This window comes from Camelus ferus, chromosome 4 (genome assembly GCF_009834535.1).
Source record: "Camelus ferus isolate YT-003-E chromosome 4, BCGSAC_Cfer_1.0, whole genome shotgun sequence".
Taxonomy (NCBI): domain Eukaryota; kingdom Metazoa; phylum Chordata; class Mammalia; order Artiodactyla; family Camelidae; genus Camelus; species Camelus ferus.
The window spans coordinates 57,759,670-57,784,412 of record NC_045699.1 but is presented as its reverse complement, the minus strand read 5'-3'; the positions used below and the strand labels follow the sequence as shown (position 1 = coordinate 57,784,412).

The 24,743-nt window shown below is 46.1% G+C and overlaps 2 protein-coding genes and 1 long non-coding RNA gene across 8 annotated transcripts in view; 1 reads left to right on the top strand and 2 right to left on the bottom strand.

Moving 5' to 3' along the window:
- TMEM268 (transmembrane protein 268) overlaps positions 1-15,042 on the bottom strand; it is a 33,868-nt gene extending 18,826 nt beyond the window's left edge. For 2 of the 6 annotated variants that reach the window (XM_032478279.1, XM_032478283.1), the window contains exons 1-2: positions 7,012-7,152; positions 3,836-4,022 (exon numbers count right to left, since the gene is read on the bottom strand). In XM_032478279.1, coding sequence (XP_032334170.1) covers positions 3,836-3,944 — 109 coding nt within the window. In that variant the 5' untranslated portion in view covers positions 3,945-4,022; positions 7,012-7,152. Of the gene's footprint in view, positions 1-3,835; positions 4,023-7,011; positions 7,153-7,200; positions 7,391-14,689 lie in introns of those variants that run through there. The other 4 variants (XM_032478282.1, XM_032478284.1, XM_032478280.1 and 1 more) reach the window with 3 other exon arrangements.
- LOC116663240 lies at positions 1,267-20,620 on the top strand. The gene is made up of 3 exons (XR_004319446.1): positions 1,267-1,351; positions 16,334-16,338; positions 20,611-20,620. It is a non-coding gene; the product is annotated as an uncharacterized LOC116663240 (long non-coding RNA).
- ATP6V1G1 (ATPase H+ transporting V1 subunit G1) lies at positions 17,446-24,682 on the bottom strand. Its single transcript, XM_006186031.3, has 3 exons — positions 24,464-24,682; positions 20,883-20,983; positions 17,446-18,244 (listed from the first exon to the last, which is right to left on the bottom strand). The coding sequence occupies exons 1-3, from the start codon at positions 24,543-24,545 to the stop codon at positions 18,071-18,073; spliced, it is 357 nt and encodes a 118-aa protein (XP_006186093.1). The 5' UTR covers positions 24,546-24,682; the 3' UTR covers positions 17,446-18,070.
- Between the last annotated feature and the right edge of the window lie 61 nt (positions 24,683-24,743).

Below are 24,743 nucleotides of genomic sequence, written 5' to 3'. Positions count from 1 at the left end.
GGGGAGTTAAGGCTACAGATGAGCTTAAGAGTGCTCTATCAGCTGGCCTGAAATAGTGAGATTAACCAAGATTATGTGGGTGGGCCCACTGCAATTACAAAGATCCTTAAAAGTGGAAGGGGGAGGCAGCAGAAGAGTCAGGAGGGATGTGACTGTGGAAGAAGTGCAGAGAGACGGAGCATTGCTGGCTTTAAAAAATGGAGGAAGACTTCATGAGCCAAGAAATGTGAGCAGCCTTTAAAGCTGGAATAAGAAAGGGAAACAGATTCTCCCCTGGAGCTTCCTGAAAGAATGCAGCCCTGCTGACCTTGAGATTTGAGCTCAGTGTAGCCAGTGTCAGACTTCAAACCAGAATGGTAAGAGAATTTGCATTTTCTAAGCCACTATTTTACGGTAATTTGTTACAGATGCCACAGACAACTAATATGCTGACTTACTGGTAAGCCCTCCCTAGTCTATCTGCACTGACTCAACATTTTAAAAGCATAAATATGAGTAAAGTCAGACCTCAAAAAACACACATCAACTCAGGCTCAACAGCTATCAAAACTCTTGCCCCGCAGGGTTGCAATGAAGCAGACCAGGAGACTGGGTGAGGCCAGCTGGAGTGAAATTCCCTTGGGCCCAGAAGGAAGCCAAACCTACTTCCATTCTGAGTAGAGAAACTCTGGACAAAAGAACCAAGATCTCCTCCCATCACGTATGAGGCCCTGGGAGCCACCAGTCAGCAGACAGGGCAGCTGCTGGGGGGAGTCCCAGCCCTGAGATTCTAGGATCCCAGGGTTCAGCGAGCAAGGCTGGATGGCTGGATATTTCAGCCCATATTTTGTAGCTTAGAAAATAAGGCAGGACTGATGGGATAAAACCATAAATATCTTATCTGCTGGCCCAGAGCCCAGCTCTGGGCAATACTTGAGTCTTAAAGCAAAATGACCAACTCTACCTTCCTGGGAATTCCTGGCCTCCCCAAAGACTCTTCCACCCTGTCCCCTAGTCCATCCCTGGGCCCTGCCAACTGGGCCAACAAAATCTCTCCCAGCTCCATGCATCTCTTGGCACCTTCACCACAACCCTAGGCCAGGCTATGTTCACCTCTCTCTGTACCTTGCAGTAGTCTTCTAACTGGCTTCTCCAACCTGCTGTTCCTCCTACAGTGCATTCTCTACACAGCGGCCAGAGCGGCAAATCAGATGATAGCAATCCTCTGAGTAAAACTTTCAATAGCTTCCTGGTGCTCTAACAAAACCAACCTCCTTACTACACTCCCCCAGCTCTTAGAAGAAAGAGCTTCCTGCCAAACTCACCCTCAGTGCTCAGCCTCATTCTATGTCTTGTCACCCCAGCCTCCTTTGTTTCTTGACATGTCGTGTTCTCTCCCACCCCAGGGCCTTTGCACATGCTCTCCCTGCTCTCTCCTTGGAACACATCCACCTAGAGTCACCCGTCCGATCCTAATTATCATTGGTGTTCCAGCTCATCAATCCCTTTCCCAGGGAGTCTTCCCCAACACTCGGAACACTTAACAGATCAAATCTGTCTGATAAACCTGCCCATAACTACCTGCTCTTCTCTTTACGCTTATCAAGGATGAGTACATATGCATGCAATTATTTGGTTACTCTTGTATGTAATTACTTGATTAAAGTCCATTGTCCTCATCAGACTATATACTCCCACATTGGTTTTGCCCATCATTGAATCCCCTGAGCTGGATTCAGTGCCTGATATACAGCAGGCATTAAATAAATGTTTGATATATAAATGAGGTGGGGAAAGCACAAGCTAGAGTAGTTTGGGGTTCAAGTTGTAACTCAGCCTCTCACTAACAGAGCAACACTGAAGAAGCAGTTTAACCCTGGCCATCCACTTAGAGGATGATCATATCCACTGCAGAGGGGTTTGCAAATAATTAAGATGATGGAAATAAAGCACTTGGTGCAAAATGGGCCTGAATAATCGGCCACTATTGTTGCCATAATTTAAAAGCCAGGTTGTCAGAGCTCGTAAGTTACAATAAAGCCACACCAGTTTAGTTGTATTGGTTTTTATCTTCCCACACCTGTTCCAGAGAGAATTGAGGGTGGCTTCATAAAAATAAAAGATGAAAAGCCAAAGTTACAAAATTAGACTTAAAAATAAGCAAAAGAGTAAACTTAGACAAAAAGAAGATAAAGGCAGAAATAAAACAGAACAAAAAATAAAATAAGGATAGCTTCCGGGGACTGAGCCTCACCATGCACCAGGCCGAGGCTAAGGCATCACATCGTGATTCCGCTTAATCCTCCAAGACCCTAGAAGCTGGAAAACCACTATGATGGGGAAGGAAACAGAGCCTGTGAAAGGAGAACCAGCTTGCCCGGTGTTACCAGGGGAAATGAAAGTAAGAAAGAGAAGAAGCGAGGAGAAAGGGTAGCTCACAAAATGCAGGCAGTCGTGCCATAGGGGCCTCCACCTAGCCCTTCACTCCACAGCACACTATGGAAAACCCAAGTTCATCTGGGTCCCGGGCACGGAGACTGGGAACTGCTCTGGCTCTCTGTATTGTGAGGAAAGTGTCTGCCCAAGTGACACAAAGACTTTTCATGGTGCTTCTGTTTGCCTTTCGAACCATGAATTCCTGGATTCTTGGCAATAATCTCTCTCCTTAAAATTAAATCTCTCTCCTTGAAGTTCCTTAAAATGAAAACTGCAAGTCCTCCACTTAGAAACACTTGCTTTTAAACCTAGACTAAGAAAAAGGATCTGAAAAGCTACTAACGAAGCCTGTGTGTGTATGTGTGTGTATAGGAAGCAATTTCCTATAAAGGAGCAAGAACTGGCTTGCCAAAAACCAGTGGAGCAATGTCTTCAAAGAGCTGAAGGCAAATTATTCCATTCCATTTCATTCTACTGGAGCATGTATGTGTGTACTGCTTTCCTAATAATAGTAGTCATAAAAGGAACCCTTGTTTTTAAGTTTCAAATCATCTAAGTAACCAGCCACAATGCAAAATTCCAACTCCCCTTGCCTATACCCAGACACTCCATTCATTCATTCATTCATTCATTCAACAAAATACATACTGAGCACCTCCTATGGGCAAAGCTATATGCTGAGTACTGTAGCCACAGGGATGAACAAAGCAACACAGAGCCCCTGTCCTCTGGGAACTTATATTCTAGTGAGGAAGCTGGACATTCAACACTTTATTACACAGGTAATTATTTAATTACAGACTATGATAAGTGCTATGGGGAGAACCTGGAATACATCAAAGGGTCCTGACTTAGGCTGGGCCATCAGAAGAGGATTCCTCATGTAAGGGATATCTGAACTAAGCTCTGGAGGATTAATGGATATTAAGTAGGGGAAAGGAGGCAAGGAAAGGGCATAATATGCAGGAGGGACAGCAGGTGCAAAGGTCCTGAGGCAGGGCAGGAATAGAGAACAGGAGCAGCAGGTAGCCATTAAGGCAGATCTTGCAAGGTAGTAAAGACAGATCTTCACGTTAAGCCCAGTGGGAAACACTCAAGCAGAAAGTGACAGGGTTGGTTGTGCATTTTCAAAAGCTCTCTCTGGGATGCCCCGTGTAGAGAATAAATGGAAGTGGCAAGGAGGAAAGGTCCTGAGAAGCGATAGCAAGGATCCAAGCAGAAGGTGATCTAAGGAGCTGGTGACGGACAAAATAGGTAGAAATGACAGAAACTGGCCTAGAATCTTATCCCCAAATGCCCACCCTTATCTAAAGGTACTTCTGTGCCCCTGAACTCCCTCCCCCTCAATCATACTTCATAAGTCCAGCTCAGCATCCTCAGGGGGAGGAGAGTGGGGAGGAATCAAGGTTCATGACCCTACCTTGCCCCCAGCCAGGAGGGCTCCCCCCAGGCAGGGCGCTCCAGCCAGGGGAGGAGGTGGGCAAGGGGCTGGCCGCCCCGCCGGGGTCCATCCGTGGTTCACAGGCCATGGCAGAGCTGGCAAGACTTTTACTTCCCCTTCTTGGAGCTGCGATTCATTCTGGAGCAGCCAGCTGAGCTTCGCTTGCCTTCAGAAAACAACATCACAAGAAAGAACTTCAGGCCTTGTCCCAGGCAGGTTGGGCTCCTCTGGCTCTCCAAGGCCAGAGCCACCACCAGGCCAGGGAGGGCCACCCAAAGTCTTTCCACGGACTTTGGTCTTGCTGCTCATGCTGAGGAGCGTTCTCAGTGGGAGAGAGGAGAAGCTAAAACCCTCCAAGGCCTCTGCTGAGAACTTCCCTCTGGTCTTGGATCTCCTCCAGCTCAGACATATCCAGTGACCCTCAGGGAACTCAGAGTTGACCAGGCCCCCTCCCAGGCGTCTGGGATTCCCCTTCCTGACTGAGCACAGGGCAGGTATCTTCGTCATGGGGAGCCCTGTTTATACAAAGCAGCAAAATGTTAAGAAAAGAGCAATGATTTTAGCACCAAAGGACCTAGACTTGAACCCTCAGTCAGCCCTCACATGCTCTGGGACATACACTGTCAAGGTACTTAACTCCCTGAGCCTTGCTGTCCTCATCTGTAAAATGGGTTCAGTGAGGTCTATCTGCCATAACTACTGTGCGGATAACAGAAGGAAATACAAGTATGGCATCCAGTATCCTGCTCGCCATAAGGCCCCTTTCCTCACAGGTTTTTCCCATTTCACAGTTAGGAAAACTGAGGGTCAAAATGCGACATGACCTGCCCAAGGTGGGCTGGATAGAAGCGGTGGAGACAAGAGATGAACCAGGCCATCCAGCTCCAGAGTCCAAGCCCATCATTCCTATGCTCCTGAACCTCAGGTGGGACTTAGGTCTGGCTGTCTCTGAGCCTCTTCCTTAAACTGCCTTAAAGAAGAGTAGGTGCAGGGAGACTGCAAACTGCATTTCCTAGGTGTAATCTGGCAACAAACTCCAGTCAGTATCTGAGATGCTGAGCTGCGGGAGGGCAGGGACCATCTTACCCTGACCTAGTCCAAACATCACTGAGTGCCAGTCAATCATACTGCCTTTTACTTCCTTCCTCTTACCTTGTACCCCCAGGAGGCATGAAAGCAACAACAGCCCAAGGATGTCTGCCCTGCACTTGGCAATAACTGAAGCCCTTTCCTGCCTCATCTGATCATGTCCTAGGCCCACAAGACAAACAGAATCCTTAGATCCATTTTCCAGACAAGGAACCCAAGGACATCATAGCTAGGAGCCTGCAGCCCAGAGAAGCTGCACTAGAGTCAGAAAGGCCTGTGGGGCTCAGGCACCCACTCTCCCTCCTCCAGGCAGGAGGGGCCACCCACACAAGCTGGATCTGCACAGACACTCCTCCAGATTGTGTGAAAGGTTCGTCAGCTGCAAAATCCCACAACTGGGCATTGTCTTTGGGAAGAAATCCCAGCACCCTAGTTGGCCCAGTTCGCCTCCCACAAAGTTCCAGTCAGAAGAACTCATTCACCTGGAGGCTATTGACTGTCATGGATAAAAGCACCCTGTACGGTCCTGCCACTTCCCACGTGTACGACCTGGAGCAAGTGACTCAGTTTCTTCACACATAAATGGGGATAATATAACTAGGTTGTTGTGAGGCTTACAGAGTTCATACCTAAATGAATCAAGAACAGCACAGGGCAAAAAGGAATATAGCTATCATTATTTTTACTCCACAGACACTCCCTAAGAACTTCTAGTGCCAAGCCCTGTTCTGTCTAGAATATAAAACTAGAAATAAAATCTTAAGTCCCTGTTCAATCCTCCCTGCTGGGTATCACCAGCTGGTGGGAAAGGTAAACTCAGAGAAAAAACAGATAGTGACTAAAGAAGGCATCAGAGGGAGCTGGCAGCACCTTGCAGTGAGGGAAGAGCTCTTCAGGAGGCTCCTTGGAGCAGGGAAGGAGGCCCCTGGCTTGGCAAAAGTGGAGTCAGAGGACAGCCAAGGAGGGAGAGGTACAAACCAGAGGTCAGGATGGGCCCAATCAGGACTGCCTCTGCTCTTACCTTACAGCTCCTCGTGCAACCTGGAGGCTGCAGAGGGCAGGAGGGGAGTTGGCAAGACTAGCCAAGGGCAGGTGCTGACCCGTTACCCAGGGGGTGTTCTAAACTGCCATCCTGTTCAACCCTGCACTAGCCCCGAGAGGGACAAGGAAGGGAGGGACAGGTACCAGGGTGGAGACAGAGCTAGGAAGTGAGCACAGCCCTGAGGTTCCTGCAACTAACTGGTCATCCACTCCCCAGTTTCCTTAGCTCCCTTTGTTGATTCTGCATTTAACCAGACCTTCCAGTTATCCATCTTTTTTACCTAGGTGGCAAGACCCTGCCAAGGAAGATATCTTAAAAGTCCCACTGAGCAAAGATCTCCATTTCCGCAGACACTGAGTGCCCAGGCCCCCCAGGAGCCCGTGTTCCTCACTGAGGGGTGTGTATGTGTGTGCTGGGGGAGGAGGGGAGACCTACAGTCACAAATCAGGTTTTGTTTTCGTTAAGCTGGGAAGTCCCAAGAAGGAGCCATAGAGGGTCTGTCACAGAAGTTTTGGGGCGGAGAAGCCTTGAGAGACAATGGTCCCAAGCTCTTCACTTTATATATGAGGAAATTAAGACCCAGAAACGAAAGTGAACTATCCAAGGTCAAGGAGCCAGTTGGGGGATGGAACCAGAACGGAACCGAGCTCGTCAGGCAGGGGATGTTCCACCACATCTGGCCTTGGCCTTGGGTAAGCTGTGTCTTGCTCCAGGTTCTGCCCTCAATCAAGCCTTGCCCAGAGTCTACTGCCTCTGGTGCCTCTCTCACCCCCGAAATCACGCCCACCGTACCCCCGCCACCGGCTCACAGGAGCAGCCCGAGAGCAGCTTCCACGACACTGGGCAATGGGGCCTTAAGGCGCAGAAGAACGCGGACGCGGCCCGCTGCGCCCACCCCAGGCCGGAACGCGGATGCCCAGGCAGCAGCGCAGCGCTGGACCCGCGCGGCTCAAATCTGGGCTCGCGGCCGCCCGCGGCCGCGCGCAGACACAGGGGCGCGCGTCCGGGGCCCGCGCACACTCACCCGTCCGCGCCGCCGTCGCCGCCGCCGCCCGGGGACGCGGAAAGTGGGGGAGCCGCAGCCCCTCCGCGCCGCGGCCTCCGGGCACCGCCGCCCGGGCACCGCCGCCCGCGCCCCGCCCGCCGACCGCGCCGCGCGCCGCCCTCCCCGGTCCCGCCCCCGGGACGGGCCGGCCCCGCGCGGTCACCCCACCGGGAGGAGCCGCCCGCCGGGCTCGCCTCGGGACCAGGAGGGAAACCAGCTCCCAGGCCCGCGTCGAAGCCGAACTGGGAGCTGCCTTTCATCAGCTGGGCTCCCTCCAGGGACGCCGGAAAGCGGCTCCGCGCTCGCCGACCACGTGCGTGGCTTCTGGGGCTCACGGCCCCTGCGCGCCAGGCCGGGACGAGTTCCCGCCCCCTCCGAGCCTCGGTCTCCCCATCGTGAGAGCAGCGGCTTGCCTCTGAGGTCAAGCCCACGTCTGACACAGTCATCCGGCCTGGTGGATGAGGCTATATTTGCCACCAGAAATTTCCCAGGGACTTGTTTTTAATGAAAAATTATATCTGCTTTGTGTTAAGAGCATCCGTTTGGGGACCAGGCTACCTGAGCTCTTAGCCAGTTCTCTCCGATTTTAAGATCATCTTTGGTATAGTGTTTAACCTCTCTGTGCCTTAGTTTTCTGTAAAAAGCAGATTATGCTATGTCATGGGATTGTGTAAAGCTTTAATGAGAATTTGTGTGAAGTGAGCACAACTGCCAGACACGGGATAGCTGCTCACTAGGCGATGACTGCTACCCCCACCACCATCGCTCCTGTTTTCAGGGGCGTCTACAGTGAAAAGCGTCCCCTTCGCTGAGGAAAGCACTAACCTTGTGTAGGTTTTCTCAGAGCGCATATGGACGGATGCGCATATCGTGCTTATACAGAAGGGAACCTGTTCTGTTGAGCACCCTGCTTTTTCATTCAACAAAGTGCCTTGGCATTCACCTCATGCCAGAACACTCCACTCTGCCTCATTTCTTTTTAAAGGTGCATAAACCTCCATACATTGTAGGAAGGTTCTTTTTTCTGTCGCCCTGCCCCGCCAGTGGGGGATTCCACTCTTGCTTACAGGCCTTGCTGGGATGGTCATAGCCACATGCAGTGTACATGCCACTGCCTGCATATCTACAAGTGGACTTGCTGAGTCAGAATATGGCTGCATTTTTTTGTTTCAACAGATATTACCAAATTGCTGGGGACCTCTTGTCACAGGACTGGTGGGTTCGTGCTCTGCCAGAGGCAGAGGCAGAGCGCTTGGGGACAGTGAGCAGTGATTGAGGAGCTAAGCATCACACACTGCCCAGGAATCCTCATTCACTAGGCGAGTGAGGATGCAGGACGTAGGCTACTGAAAGTGAGGTCCGTTCATTTATTCATTAACAGATCAACATCGGGTGTCTGCTAAGTGCCAGGCATTGCACTAGGCAGCCCTGAGCAAGACACACAAGATCCCTATTTAGTTTGTCTAACTTCCCAAAACACAATCTGGGGGCATAGGAGCAAGTCTCATGGGATGTTGGAGCTTTCCTACCTGCTGATAGGCTATTGAAAGGAATCCTTGGACAGGTATGTGGCCTGGTCACCATCTGTCTAAATCCTGCCTCTCCAGCAAGGCCTACCTCCTCCATGAAACTTGATTTTGTACCCCTGCCCTTTCTGCCAGGGCACCTTCGCTCTGCATTCTCACTGCTTGTCGCTCCAGCATGAACTTAACGTTTTGACACAGCAGTCTTCTTTTCTAGGAAGGCACAGAAGAGGTGGGCCTTTGGAAAGGACTGACAGGGTTCCACCACTCACTGGCATCTGAACTTGCACCAGTCGGTTCCCCTCTCTGAGCTTCAATTCCCTCATTTATAAAAGAAGGGTAACAAGATCTGCTAAACTAAGAGACTGTAAGAATTAAAGGAGATGCTGAGATGCTTATCAGAAAGTGCTCAGTAAAAGTGAGTTGCGTTCTTGGGCAGTTCTTTTGGATTTGTGAAACTTCGGCACATGGCAAGGCCTGGGCACTATGGTATGAGGGAGTGGGGGCTCCATGGAGAATGGAGAAAGGTGAATGAAATCCAGTAAAGGTGAGTAATATCTGGTAAAGTCCGCTAGAAAACAGACTTCAGGGGTCGGGGGTGGGAAGGGACAGACTGGGATTTTAAAATGTAGAATAGATAAACAATATTATACTGTATAGCACAGGGAAATATATACAAGATCTTGTGGTAGCTCACATCGAAAAATAATGTGACAATGAATATATGTAGGTTCATGTATAACTGAAAAATTGTGTTCTACACTGGAATTTGACACAACATTGTAAAATGACTATTACTCAATAAAAAATGTTTATAAAAAAGAAAAAAAGAAAAAGAAAACAGACTTCGGTAGCAATATTTTGATGGATTCACAAGGCTCTGTGTGGTGGGTCTAAGCCCCTCCCCACCCACAGCCTACCGTGCTAATTGTTACCCACTGTCCCCCAAGCCCTAAAAACCCTAAGCTCCAAGAACACAGACCATCTCTCAGTTCCTCCTCCACCCGTGCTCTCTCTCACTTCCAGTTCTCAGTGGTTGCCATCCTTCTCCATCTGGAAGGTAACCCTCAAACCTCATCCCCACCCCATCACCTGGTTAACTGACATATTCTTAGGTCTCAGCTCAAAGGGCCCTTCTTCTGAGCACCCTTTCCTGTCCTGGGCCCAGGCCAGGACCCCGTTCTCATAGTTACCCTTGCTTGACCTACGGCCACACTAGCACAGGGTATGGTCATTGCTCAACTTCCCCTATCCCTAAAAGAGAATAAATCTTTGGGGACATGGGGCTGTTTCTGCCCACACTCATAGCTGTTCCCCAGCACCCGGCCCTCAGCATTCGTTCATGCATCTGAATTGGTGAATGAATAGCTATGAATGAAATCATCAGGGCCTCAACTACAGATAAATCCAGATAACCACAAACCCCAACCAAAGCCACCCTTACTCAGCATTTGCACCATCTGCCCTGTCATGTTTGCAAGGGTTACAGGCCTGTGTCTGAGGAGAGCTGCCAACTATCTGGCAATCGGGATGAAGCAAGATGGAAAGAATTTCTTCCCAACCTGGCAGAATCTTCGTGTGGCAGCCTCAGAGGTGAGCCTCAGCACCACTGGATGAGTAAGTGAAGAGGCAAAGATCCAAAATTAGTTTCTTTTGGGGAGGGGGGGGTGAGTCTGTCAGTTGTAGATTCACTGACTTTCTAACTCTTTTAGAAATGTACTGCTTAAAACATTGCCATGGCCTGAACAAACAGAACTAAATCATACAGCAAGTCAGACAGACCTGGGTTCAAATCTAGGCTTTGCCACTAATGAGAACTATCTTAAAAAGCATTTCCAAAAGCATGTCCCCCAGAACGTTCCATTGCTCACAGCTCCATTACATTGATTCCAAATCCTGGAAGTCACATCACACAGTGAGTGCTCCACTAGAAGACAGACACGTGATACAAACGAACTTATTCACAAACCAGAAATAGACTCACAGACATAGAAAACAAACTATGGTTACCAAAGGGGGAAGGTGGGGAGGGATAAATTGGGATATTGAGATTAATGTATACGCACTTCTATATAAAATAGATAAACAACAAGGACCTACTGTAGAGCACAGGGAACTATGTTCAATACCTTGTAATAACCTATAATGGAAAAGAATCTGAAAAAGAAAAAAAAATATATATATACATACTGAATCCCTTTGCTGTACACTTGAAACTAACACAACATTTGTACCTCAATTTTTTAGAAGAAGATATACAAGTGAGAGCTTGGGACTAAACACACAGCTGTCCTTGTCAGGAATGCGCAGGAAGTTAGAGAAGTCATGTGCTGTTTGTTAGGAAACTGGGTCAGAACCAGAAGAAATACTCTGAATTTCTGTCAGGAAGACCACCACTCCCTGGGGAGTCAGGAATCTGTTCCTGCACTGTGGACAGAAAGACAAGGGCCACAGACAGATACAAAGAGAATAAGATGGGGCAGAGCCTGAGGAGGGAGAAGGGGCATCTGGTTGAGAAGGGGAGGGAGAGGCAATCTACGGTGAGCAGGCTTTCAACTTGAAAGCTCCACTGTCCTTTTTCATTTTAAAAGCCCAGTAGGACAATAGTAGACAACCCAGTCATACTGTCAGAACAACCAGCCTAACTTCTCTCCTAGTCTTACCTTTCAACCACTGCCACCTGTTCTAAAATGCGGCCACTCACTCCACCCTTTGCAAGTTATTTTCTAGCAGGAAAAAAAGTTGTCTGCCCCTTGACCTTCCAGGCCCACCCATCCCCATCAGTGAGCTATGTGAGCTATGGCTTTGAATTCACATTCGACCCAGGAGCTAGGCAGTGTCATTTGAAGCTTTTTAGAAGCCAAAGAAGTTAGATGTTGACATGATCTGGCAGCTTCCTCTCCCAAACTACTTGCAAAATCTTTTAACAAAGAATGTGCCTCTCCTACCTCTTAAGACCTGCCCACAAGATACCTCATATTACTGCATTTTGCTTTTTGAACTTCAGAGATAATGCTTTTTGGTTTTTTTCCCTTACAAATTAAAAGTTGGTGTCAACCCTGTGTCAGGCAAGTCTATCGGCGCCATTTTTCCAACAGCATTTGTTCACTTCGTCTCTCTGTGTCACATTTTGGTAATTCTCACAATATTTGAAACTTTCTCATTATTGTCATATTTGTTACAGTGATCTGTGATTGGTGAGTTTTGATGTTACTGTTGTTTTGGGGTGCCAAGACCCATGCCCATATAAGATGGTGAATTTGATGACTGTTACATGTGTTCTGATGATTCCACCGACTAGTTGTTCCCCTATTTCTGTCCCTCTCCTTGGGCCTCCCTATTCCCTGAGATACAATATTGAAATTAGGCCAGCAAATAATCCTAGAGTCACCCCTAAGTATTCAAGTGGAAGAAGAGTCACACACCCCTCATTTAAAATCAAAAGCTAGACATGATTAAGCTTAATGAGGAAGGCACGTCAAAAGCCAAGGCAGGCTGAAAGTGAGGACTCTGGCACCAGTTAACCAAGCTGCGAATGCAAAGAAAACTTCTTGAAGGAAATTAAAAGTGCTTTTCCAGTGAACAGATGAATGACAAGGAAGCAAAACAGCCTTATTGCTGATACGGAGAAAGTTTGAGTGGTTAGGACAGAAGATCAAACCGGCCACAACATTCTCTTTAACCAAAGCCTAATCCAGAGCAAGGCCCCGCCTCCCTTCCATTCTATGAAAGCTGAGAGAAGTGAGGAAGCTGCAGAAGAAAAGTGTGAAGCTAGCAGAGGTTGGTACATGAGATTTAAGGAAAGAAACCTTCTCCATAACATCAAAGTACAAGGTGAAGCAGTAATTGCTGAGGTTAGGAGCTGCAAGTTATCCAGATCTAGCGCAGACAACTAATGAAGGTAGCTGCACTACACAACAGATTTTCAATGTAGACAAAACAACCTTATATTGGAAGAAGATGCCATCTGGGACTTCATAGCTAAAAAGAAGGCAATGCCTGGTTTCAAAGCTTCAAAGGACAGGCTGACTCTCCTGTTAGGGGCTAATGCAGCTGGTGGCTTGAAGTTGAAGCCAGGGCTTGTTGACCATTCTGAAAAATCCTAGGATGCTTAAGAACTATGCTAAATCTGCCCTGCCTGTGCTCTATAAAAGGATAAACAAAGCCTGGATCCAGCACATCTGTTACAACATGGTTTACTGAGTATTCTAGGCCCACTACTGAGAGCTCAGAAAAAAAGATTCCTTTCTAAATATTACTGCTTATTGGCAGTGCACCTGGTCACCCAAGAGCTCTAATGGAGATGGACAGCAAGATTTATGTTGTCCTCATGCCGCTAACGCAACATCCGTTCTGCAGCCCATGGGTCAAGGAGTAAATTCAACTTTCAAGGCTTTTTATTTAAGAAATACATTTCATAAGGCTATAGCTGCAAAAGTGATTCTTCTGTTGGAATTTGGAACATTTGTGATTCGTGAGATCAAAATATCAACATGTTAGGAAGAAGTTGATTCCAGTCTTCATGGATGATTTTTGAAGGGTTCAAGATTCAGTGAAGGAAGCCACTGCAGACGTGGTAGAAACAGCAAGAGAACTAGAATCAGAAGTGGAGCCTGAAGAAGTGACTGAATTGCTGCAATCTCGTGATAAAACTTTAACAGACAAGGAGTTGTTTCTTAAGGATGAGCAAAGAAAGTGGTTTCTTGAGATGGCATCTACTCCTGGTGAAGACGCTATGAAGACTCTTGTTGAAATGACAACAAAGGATTTAGAAAATTATATAAACTTAGTTGGTAATGTAGCAGAAGCTCTTAAGAGGATTGACTCCAATTTTGATAAAATGCTGTCAAACCACAGCGCATGCTACAGAGAAATTGTAAAGTCAGTCAATTTGGCGTACCTCAATGTTGTCTTATTTGGCAAGTTGCCACCCTGACCTTTGGGAGCCACCACTCTGATCAGCCAGTAGCCATCACCATCGCGGCAAGACCCTCCACCAGCTAAAAGATTTCGACTTGCTGAAGACTCAGCTGATGGTTAGCATTGTTTAGCAATTTTTAATTAAGGTATGTATACTATTTTTTTTAGAAAACCACTCTGAGATCTGCCAGACTGTCCCTGAAGGAGAGGAAAAACAGAAAGGTGAAAAACAAGGGGCACGCAAGACCATCAGAGCACTTACTTTCAGCCTAACAGTCTTCATTGACTTCTGGTGCCATCTTTTCTGGGCCAAGCATGCCTGGAAATGCAGAATGTTAGCGAAAGGGCTCTAAGCTTTATGAGGTTATAGGAACCTGAGTACCCGTCTAGCAGAGTTCTCAGAAAAAGCCTAGAGGCAGAGGTGGGTTTTCCCTCCAGCTGGGCTGATCTGATCTCCAGCTCTGTGACCTTGAGCATTCCCTAAGCCTCTCTGGGCCTCAGCTGCCTCATCCACAGGTAGGGTTACAGTGCCTAACCTCCCCAGCTTGAATGTTTAGAGTGCCCGGCACATAAGAAGCCTCCCTCACTAGAAGCAAGCAGAGCTTTAATGTACGGCCTCTGACAAGTTGCATCACCTTTCAGAACCTCGGGGGTTTTCCCACTTGTAAAGTCGGGGGTGAATCTTCAGGGAATTTGGGAAGATGTTACACACAGGATCTGGTTTTACTGTGAGCTGTTTGTACCTTCTATCAAGGAGAACTTGAGCAGGCCTGAGTTATGGCACCAAATGGCACGGTCAGAGTTTCTTTCCTTGTCATGGGCAATACTGGGGGCATCCTTCTCACTAGAAAATGGTTCACAGAACATGTAGTTGCCCAGAGGAGCAGTCAGCCTAGGATTTGGGAAAAATGTAAAGGCAAAAGAGTCACATGGGTGAGATACATAAAAGGTGTACAATATGAAGCCCAGTACTGAGCATATGCACAAGAGGATAAGCACAGATGCTAAGCCAGATTGCCAGTCCAGATCTTAGCTCTACCACCACACACGCTTGGGCTGGTTCCTTAATTAATCTCTCTGTCTCATGTCCCGTAAAGTCAAGTTGCTATGATGATTTGATGATCCTGAGTTAATATAAAAGCAAAAGTTTAGAACACTAGCTGGCACGGATAAAGCTATTCTTAGCAGTTGGAGCAGAGGTACTTTTCACTCACCACAGGTTCTGCCTTATTTCTTAGCCTTCCCGGCAGTCAGGTCAGCTCAGGGGACCCAGGCTTGGTCAGTGAGCTGCGAACAAGTGTCATGTATTATTTCAGGACTGAAGCATAGAAGAGCTGGTACGTGTTTGCCAACTTTTTCTTCCCTTGCCTCTGCAATCACGGAAACCATGTGCTAAAATGGTAGCGCCACAACATGGAGGTAGTCTGAGTCACTGTGTTGCCACGTGAACAGCTGCCCTGGTCACCCAACTTGTATCATTGTAAGAAATAAATCTTTGTTGTATTAAGCCACTAAGACTCCAGAGTGTATCCTATCCTGACCAATAACAGCTATTATCAGACTTGTAATCAAGGATGATTAGGATGAGAAAGGGACAGGCAAATTTTAGAAAATTGGGAGACATTTGTTGAGCACTGGAATGTTCCAGGAATCATGTGTGGTATTTTTAATAAAATTCTGTTGTAGCTGTAGAACAGTGGTTCTCAACTGGGGGTGATCTGGGCCCCCAGGGAACATCAGACAATGAAGGTATTTTTGGTTGTCACAACTGAAGGGGTACTACTGGCATCTAATGGGTAGAGGCCAAGGACACTGCTGAACATCCCTATAGATTAAGTGTATGAAAACTAACCTTCCCACCACAGCCCAGACCTTCTCTTCTGAGATGATCACTGTTACCACCAGTTTATTCTGTCTTCCATATATACGCTGCATTTAGAAGCACAAGCACGTGTTTATCTTTATATGCTCAAAGGGGATGAGTCACACACTGTTCTGCATTGTGTTATGTTGAGGTTCATTCCACATCAGAACCAACACACCTGCATGTCTTAGTGGTCAAAGAACCTACCAGGTGCTAATTTCTCATGTCAGGCCACAATGGAATCCCGTCAAGGCAAATTAAAAAAAAAAATCTTCATCCTGACCCCACTCCAGAGACCGATTCCACTGGCCTAGTAGTGGCCTGAACAGCCACCATTTTCACTGGGGATGCCAAAGTTGACTACCACAGAATTAATCCCTCTACCTGAACCCTGGACTTCGTGGACCACTTGAGGATCTCACCCCACCTAGAACGCCTTTCTCCCATCTCACTCCCTCTATTCCCTTCCCCACCAGCACTTAAACACACGATCACCTCCCTCAGACCACCCGCTCCATCAGCCACTGCGGCCTCTCCCTCCTGAACCCTTTACAGCCAAAACCATTTAGGTTCTTGTCTCCCAGGTCACCAAGCTCTTTTCAGATCTGACTTTGTCCTCTCAACTGACCCTAGATCATATCCCCCTTTGAAATACTTCCTTCTGTTGCTTCTGCAACGTTAGCAAGATTCAGCTGGTTGGCTAGAAAAGTCAGTCAAACTGCATACAACCCTATTAATCCAGGATGAAAACACTAGCGGCCACCAAGTTATAGACTCTGGGTCTAAACCGGTGAACACAGGTGTTCCTCCTCATGGTCCTCCAGTTTGGGAAATCTGTACCTGCAGTAGGCAGGCTTGGCGTCACCACACTTAGCAATGCCATAAGCTAAGTCCTAACAAAACCATGTGTAGTTTGGGACACGTTTAAGGTGGGAGATGCTTAGAACGTATCTAAATCAAAACATTAGATAAGCAATCTAAGAAATGAGTTTAGGAGATGTAAGTTGGAGATAGAAATCTGGGTTCTTCAACACTGATGCTGTCAAAGCCATGAAACATACATGGTCTCAACGAGGGGAGTGAGTGTAGAGACATCCAAGAACAAATCTTGGGAAGATGAGGAACCAGCAAGAGACTGAGAAGTGAGGCAGCACGTCACTGCAGGAGGAGCGTGGAGAGTGGCTCAAGAAGGGAACAGTCCAGCCCGTCCAACAGCACTGAAGGTCAGGCGGAGGAGGACTGGACCTCAATCTGGTTATCACTGGTGACCGTGACAAGCAGTTTCCATGACGTGGCCAGCCTGACTGGGCTGCTTTAACAGTAAAAAATAGAAAAGCTCATACAGAAAATTCTTTTGAGGAATTCTATAAAAAGGAACAGTAACTAGAAACAGAAGTGGCCCAAGATCAACCCTTTCTCACTCACATAAAATACACTACTTTTTTTTAAAGGTCATCTAATTCTCTCGCCGTTTCAGGACAAGCAAGGAAATCCTGTAATGTCCCCTTTCAATTGTTTCTACCTACAGAAATTATTTTGCAGTCAAAGACTTTCAGCTAACAGAGGATCAGAGGGCATTTAATGCTTCAGTGCTGGTACGAAGGTACTACAGGCACCACACAGAGCACTTAGCCCACTGGGAAGGAACTATGCCTGACACTGTACCCAAGGCTGTCCCAGGACAGAGCGCTCTAGAGAAAAGGCAAACTTCAGATTTACTAGCTATTGTTTTTCAAAACAGCTGTAGGGTGAAATCACAAGTGATTTCCTTCCTGTGAAGATGCATACCATGAATTTTTTTTTTGAGTAAGGCAGATTTATTTAGAGACACATACTGTATTGAGTGTAGGCTGTTTCAGAAGGCGAAAGACAGGCCATGAGGTGTGGGGGTTGGGTGCTCACATTAAAGTAAAAGTAGATACACACTCCGTAGACTGAGTGCAGGCCGTCTCCGAAGAGGAGGGAGCGAGACAGGCCATGAATATTTTCTAAATATGTGTGTGGAATACATGTGCTAATTTAATTTTCTTAAGTGAAATTCTCCGGAACATCTGGGTTCAAAGTGAATTTTGCAGTATCAAAAAAAGATAAACCAGAGGGAGAGGAAAGTGTATGACAGAGTCTTTACTTTTAAATGAGTATCAGTACACCAAGTAATAACATGTGACAAGTTCCTGAATTCTATCATCTAGTAATTTTGATTAAGAGACACTGAAAGCAGCCTGAACAATCATACTAGTACTCATTGTTCTAACCCTTAGCCAGAAAGGACTGTTTTAAGGCTGGCTGCTGATTCATGTAGATTACAAGTAACTATTCACTACTTTTTCATAGATAAAGCCCCTGACCTTCAAGAAAGCTTTAGGGAAAAAAAATTTTTAATCCCTTTCTTTCTTAAGAAAAAAAAAAAAAAGTTTAACTATATCTAAGAAAGAAAAATTCAGTATTGATATATATGCTGCTTGAGCAAAAAGGCATAAGAAAACAACGTATATGCATTAAATTGCTAAGAAATATGAGGTAAAAAGATAAAAATCTTTGGATAAGCTCTAAGTTTGTATGAAGAAGCTAGATTTGCTATTCTGCAAAAAGTGAAGGAACCTACTACGTAATATACAGAAATAATTTAATGCCTTTTCACAAGAATATAACTCAAGCCCTGCTAAAGCTTCCCATTCCATGAAGGCATCTAAAACGCCAGCCATGGAACGGGCACGTCTTCCTTCCTCCCCTATCCGTTTATGCGGTAGTTTTCGTGGATTTCGGGCCGGATGTCGCAGACAAAGGCCAAGAGTTTATCCAAGACTTCATCCCTGTTCTGCCGGAAGTAGGTCTGGAGGATGGTCATCTTCTCCTGGGTGTCCTTCTCCACCTCAGTGCTGCAGCTGCCGTGGGATCCCAGAGCCTGGAGCCGGGGAGCAATGACAGACGGGAACATCAGGACGGTGCTCCCGTTGGCCGGGAACACCGTTTAATAAGCAACTTCCTTATTTTTGAAGAAACCCGACTCATCATGAATATAAATTACCAGCAGTAGGCGACGTAACATCGTGACTGAGGAGCCAGTGAGAAGTGGGCGCTCCCACAGTTAAGGGGAGCATAAGGTGATACAACCACTTCGGTAGCCTTTCAACATCTATCCAAGGTAAACTGCACAGCACTGCCACTGCTAGGAAATTATCCCAGAGGGTGACACAGTTCCATCTCTCTATGGAGTCTAATGTGCAGCCTTAACCACAGGCTGGAATGAACCTAAAGACCTAACAACTGAGGCCTGGTGGCTAGTAATAAGTCTCCTTGTGCAGTTTTAAAAGGGGAGATATATGGTGTTGGGAAGGAAAAAAAGCTCTTAAAAAATAATAAACACAAGGAAGAAGCAATTTAGGAGGAATATACAGTCTCACTATTATTGGTTAACATTTTAGTTTCACTGGTATATCAATACAGGACACCTGTCCTTTCAAATATAAATATTCTAGAAGCATGCAGAACAGTGACTGTTTCTGAGGAGGATTATAGGTCTGGGTGAGAAGCAACCTATCCTCTCATTGTTGCCCGGTGTTACTTATTATTATTATTTTTTAATATTTAGTACTGCAAACCTTTTTAAAAATTTTTTAATTTTTATTTTATTTTTTGCCGTGTTATTGCTTGAAGTTTTGGCACATGGATGTCTTAGCATTTCAGTTTCCATTTACAATTTAACATACACTGATGCATAAATTTTCTTTTACTGTCTACTGTCTTCTCATTAACTGTTGTGCCTACTTTATTAGAATGTGACCTATCAGCTTCTTAAGGTATCACTTTGTGTCTGACCCTTTTCATTGCCTAACCTGCTGCTGCCTCATTACGTATGTGAACAACTGTATCCCTTCTTCGTATCTGGGTACCACATTAGTTCACAGAGCATTGTCTCATGTGACCTGTTACCTATTCCTCCATAACCTATTAGGAGGCTCTCACTCCCCTTTCCACAGATGAGGAAACCAGGGCTCAGAGGTCCAAGTGAACAGGCAAAGGTTCAAACCCAGGACTCCTCATACTATCACTGTTCACACTACAGGAATACCTGGAGCACTTCATAATGGCTGCCTCAGTTGCTCATTCATATTTTTAAAAGTCCATAACCCCTACTCAGTGGGGCTGGGGAGGGGCACTACCTCTGTTCTTTGAATATGTACACGGTATGCAAGCCCAAGATGCTGTCCCACAAGTGAAGAGGGTGCCACGCAACGCTGCTAGAAAAACTCAAGAGCTCACGCTTGCAGTGCATTATCGAGACTGTCTTCCCAAGCAGCTGCAGCACAGATGTAAAAACAGGATGAGATGGCTGCCCTGACAAAACTATTTCTACACTGTCTTGTGGGCAGTCTGACATTTTACAGCACCAGTCTGCCCAGTTTGAGTCAGAGACCCATTTTAAGTTTGAACGGCACTGTCACTGCCCAGTGCAAAGAGGAATGAACCTTTTGCTACTTACTGCTAAGAGGGAGGCGTGAGCCTTTAACCACTGTTGGCCCTGGGGGGGGGGGTGGTGTGTGCCTGGAACTAGTGGAAGCCACAATATAGAACTTGAGAATGAAGCCCACAAGGCTAAGGCAGGGATGAGAGAGGGAAACAGTCCTGAAAGCATTAACTAAGCTCCTAGGTCAAAATAGTGAAGTCTTCACCTGGGTTTCTAATCATATATTTCAATAAATTCCAGTCTTCTGTTATCCGTATCCAAGAGTCCTGATAAAGGTTCTTTCCTCTATGAAGCCTCTTCCATCCTTTCTCCTTTCCAGAATTTCCCTCTGTACTTTCTGTGATCTGTTTTTGTACTGTTATTATATGCATCTTATGCACTGTGCTCTAGCCTATCCACTGGTAAGAGCCTATCTATTAAAGTGGGGCTCCACCTGATTTATGCTTATGACCATCACAGCCCTCATCAGCTGTCCATTTGCATGACTTACATTTTATTACTAAGTGTCCCTGACCACCAGACTGTAAGCTAAGTTCCATGAGGACCATGTCCATTTCTGTTCGTAGCTGATGTCCTAGCATCTGGCATAGGACCTGGCATACAGTAACTGTACAACAGATATTTAATAATATCTATATTTAACATATATATTAAATATTACATTCCTTATGTATGATTATACTTTATAATGATATCTATTAATAATTTAATAATTTAACAGGGTAAGTGTAGACTAGAATTCAATGTTAGTTAAAAACTGATCACCCTGGGGAGAGGAGGGGCCAGGGGGCAGAAGAGCTCAGTGGAAGAGCACATGCTTAGCATGCATGAGGTTCTGGGTTCAATCCTGAGTACTTCCACTAACAGAAAAAAGAAAAGAAAAGAAAAAAATTTTTAAAAAACAAAAACTGATCACCCTAAGAGATTCAGCCTAAGCATCCAATAACCAAATTTTCAAATTTCAGCCAGAATCAGAACAGCTGAGCTATGCCAGATATTCTGTGAGCCGAAGGGGAAGGGGAGGAGAAGGAAACCTCAGGAAACTAAGGCAGCACTGAAAATAAACCAGGCCCACCGCAGCCTCCTTGGCCTTGAACTCCTTCTCCCTCTGCAGGCGGTACTGTTCAATTTCAGCCTGGGCTTCTTCTTTGGCCTGCTTCAGCCTCCGGTTCTTTCCTGTTTTCAAAGGAAACAGCTACATCAGGAAGTGGTTAAGTGACAAGAAAAGAAAGCAGAGACTGAGATGGTGAATTCTAACAATAAACAAAGAAAAAAGTTTAAAGATACAGTCTCAAGAGACATGCATGGGAAAGAGGGAATTCAGAGCTAACAGTACAGGTTCTTGCCTCCTGTACTTAACTAGGAAGTGACTAGATAAAAAGGACTGCCTCTCTAACTACAGACCGTAAAAATGATGGAAAAAATTTTGGAATGTTTCAGAATATTCTCTCAATCTCAACTACTAAGAACCCACATAAAATGGATGACATTAGCCATCTGAGGAATTCTTTCTCTTCCTGAGAAGTAAACAACTATGCAGCTGATTACAATTGAAGCTCTGCTCATAAGCTTAGCAAGGAGGCTAATTTGCTCCCAAGGGACATCAAGCTAAACTGTAACTAATGAAACAGATGATGCAATACTGGAAATGAAAAACCATGCCTGTGCACAAGGAAATAAGCAATGGAAGTGGTCCTAGGAAGGAATCCTGAATGGAGAGCACTGGACAAACATCTAAGAAGTGAGGAAATACAGGGGCTCTGGTTTCTAGAAGAACCTCGTTTAACATACAGCTGGAAAAATTCTCTAGGTTCTATCAGAGCCTGTTATGAAAACAGACCACAAGACCAACCAACAAGTTGCTGTTCACCAAACTTCTCAGGTATCCAAAGGGGAAGGAGAGGGGAGCAGGTCCTAGATAATCAGTCTGAGCATTTATTTAATTCAGAGTAAAAGACTTCAAGCACCTAAAAGCAAGCTGTGTTGGAATTCGCTGTGTTATCTGCTCAAATCCCACTCAGCCCACGTAGATGAATGAAACTGAATTTAACCTCCCACATCCTGATTAACAACAGGATTTTGGACTGGTGATGATCCTATGACATCAATACTCCATGAGGCTAGTTTAACATCAATCAACAGGCATCCAAGCAACCCAAGGACAATTTCTGCAAGTAAATATTTACTCCAGTACTATTTAGGGCCTCCTGCTGTCTGCTCCAGCCAACCTTTACCCCAATGCTTCACATGCTGTTCTCATCGGCCATATATTCAAAGCCATATTCCAAAGCCAAGGTTCTTTTCCAAACCAGCAAATAACATGGCCCAAACATCATGCAGTAGCTCTACATAATTTCACAGTTCCACTGTCCTGATCACTTCCAATTCCAATGGCTCCCTGAATTAATTACTTAAGATAAACCATTCTCTGCCTGTCAGCAAACATCTTCAAAGTTCAATTTTGATTGACTTCTCTGAAAATCAAAAATAAGTATTTGAACAGGAAATCTTTTTTTAAATCTTATTTTATTATAAGACTTATATGTGGAGGCCAGCATTTGGTTTCACTCCAATGATACAAACTACAAATGTTTTTTTAAATTTTATGGTCCGGGCGATGATTTCATGAAAAAACTGGGGTAGGACCATTTTACCACATCATGCACTACCTCTTCCCAATTTCAAACTGGGCAAGTCAACGATAATTACAGATTAAGACAGCCAATTCACTTTTTCAAATTGTAGGTCTTCTCAATACTTCTGTTCCCAACTATGGCAAATTCTGAGATGTACATTAGCCATAAACTCACTCCTTTAAAACAAATTCTTTCAGTCAATGTATAACAGCTACCTGAGATATACAAGCCCCTGCACCAGGCCTGATGGGATAAAGGAAGGTGTGAAACATGACCCATACCTCCAAGGCCCTCAGAATCATTCTTAACCATAGGCCAAGTATTTGTTCCTGCACTTCCCTCAAATATTCTCACACGCTTCCCAACAGACAACTTCTGTTGCTGATGAGCCATCACAGGACAAACTCTGAGAAGTCACTCTGGAAATACTGTATCAAGGGTATGATCAGAAATACTCCATGAGGAACAAAGAACTTTACAGTCACCAGAGCAAGAATAGGAGCTTGTTCCCATCTCCAGCTCCTTCAAAGCAAGCTTTTCTAATGAAATACAGAGTACCACAAAACCCCTAACTATAAAGTACAAGAGCCATGCTTGAAACCTACTTGAATATGGGATTAAGAGTATACATCCTATACTCGAAGAAACACCAAGAAATTACTATGATTAATAGTTTTTGGTATCCTACCCTAGCTATGCTGTTTCCCAGGGTATGTTCATATCATTTTTCCCTGAGCCTCATTTTTCCCATCTATAAAATAGGAATAAAAACATCTACCTCACCAGATGGGAAACTGAATATGTAAAGTTAGTATGATACAGCCCAGGAGCTTAGTCTAGTGACTGAGCCATATGAAAAAACAAAACAGGTTACTGCACTGTGATGACAGAAACAGACACTTGGGAAGGACTCCTAGCCTAGTCTGAGAGTAACAGACTAAATCAGGAAAGACTTCCTGGAAGAACTACTGTCTAACTGAATGAAGACTAAGGTTAGAAGAAAAAGAGCGTAAACTAGGAAAAGGCTCCTCCAGTCAGAGGAACCGGCTGTGCAAAGGCTTGCAGGTGAAATCAACGAAAGTGCCTCTGAGCAATCACTATGTCTGGAAGAGAGTACCTAAAAAAAAGTGAGACTAGAAAAGAAAGCAGGAGCCTGACCCCAAAGCATCTCCTACACTATCTTAAGGAATTTAGGCTTTATTCTGCAGGCACTAAACTTTCGTTGACTTTAATGGAAATGGGGAAGTCATAGTTGCATTTTAGAGAGGAATGACTGACTGCGGGGAGGAGAATGGAGTGGGTAAGAGGAAGCGTTCTACCACTCACCAATCTAGATTTGATCCACCTGTAAAGCTCTTTAGCAATCTCAATTTCTCAAAGCCAACCCTTCTCTCACCTGCAATTTATCTACACAATACTTGCTTCTTTCACTGGGGCTTTGAATACCGCAATGGTGTACCGAGTACTGCCTCTGGCACATATTACCCACATTAAAAAAAAATTAAGGAATTAAATTAGGAGCCTCAGAGAATTTGGAGTCCTGGACTAAGATACTGACTGTAGCGATGGAGGAAAAGTGAACAGATAAACCTTGGGGACTGACCAAACATGGCGAACGAGAGAGGGTCTGAGACGTGGCGAAGAGAACTCTTTCTAGACTAAGCAACAGTCCAGACGGTGGCTCCTTTCTCTGAGACGGAAGACCTCAAAGGAGCAAGTGGGAAGGGGAAAGACAACGAGGTCCATTCGGATAGCCCATTTTACCCGCCTCCCAGGCCTCAAGAACGACGTCCACCTATTGTCTCCACGTCCAATCTACTATCCCACATCGCAGCTTCTAGGCGACCCACAAGCCTTCCAGAACCTCGGGTCCAGGGAGTAACGAGTCACACAAGCTTCTGCGACTGTAACCACCCCTCCTGTCCACAGTCTTTCAGGCCTCACCGAGCTACCACCCACCGCGGCCTGGCTATAATCCCTGAACTCGCGTCACGCCTAGCAACCCCACCCCGAAACTCACGCTTGCGGGCCTCCGACACCTTCTCGGCGGCCCGCTTCTCGGCCTGGAGCAGCTGCTGGATGCCCTGCGACTGGCTAGCCATGGCGGCAGCTACTCCGAGGCAACGGAAAGCGGCCTAAATCGGCTTGATTGCCCCCTTGGGTCAGCTGACCCAGCCGCCCAAGACCTGCGCCTGCGCCTGCGCCCGCCTCCCGGCGTCCCGCCCACCGTCACGTGACCGCCGCGAGGCTGCGTCAGCTGACTGCGCTTGGCGTCCGGTGACTCCGTCGGGAAGGGGCGG

Bases quoted from the DNA above. Each gene is read 5' to 3' on its own strand.
- ATP6V1G1 (XM_006186031.3), bottom strand. From the start codon at position 24,545: ATGGCTAGCCAGTCGCAGGGCATCCAGCAGCTGCTCCAGGCCGAGAAG. The intron at 20,984-24,463 runs GTGAGTTTCGGG...CTTTGAAAACAG, and splicing joins GGTGTCGGAGGCCCGCAAGC to GAAAGAACCGGAGGCTGAAG. The intron at 18,245-20,882 runs GTGGGCCTGGTT...CCCCGGCTCCAG, and splicing joins TCAAGGCCAAGGAGGCTGCG to GCTCTGGGATCCCACGGCAG.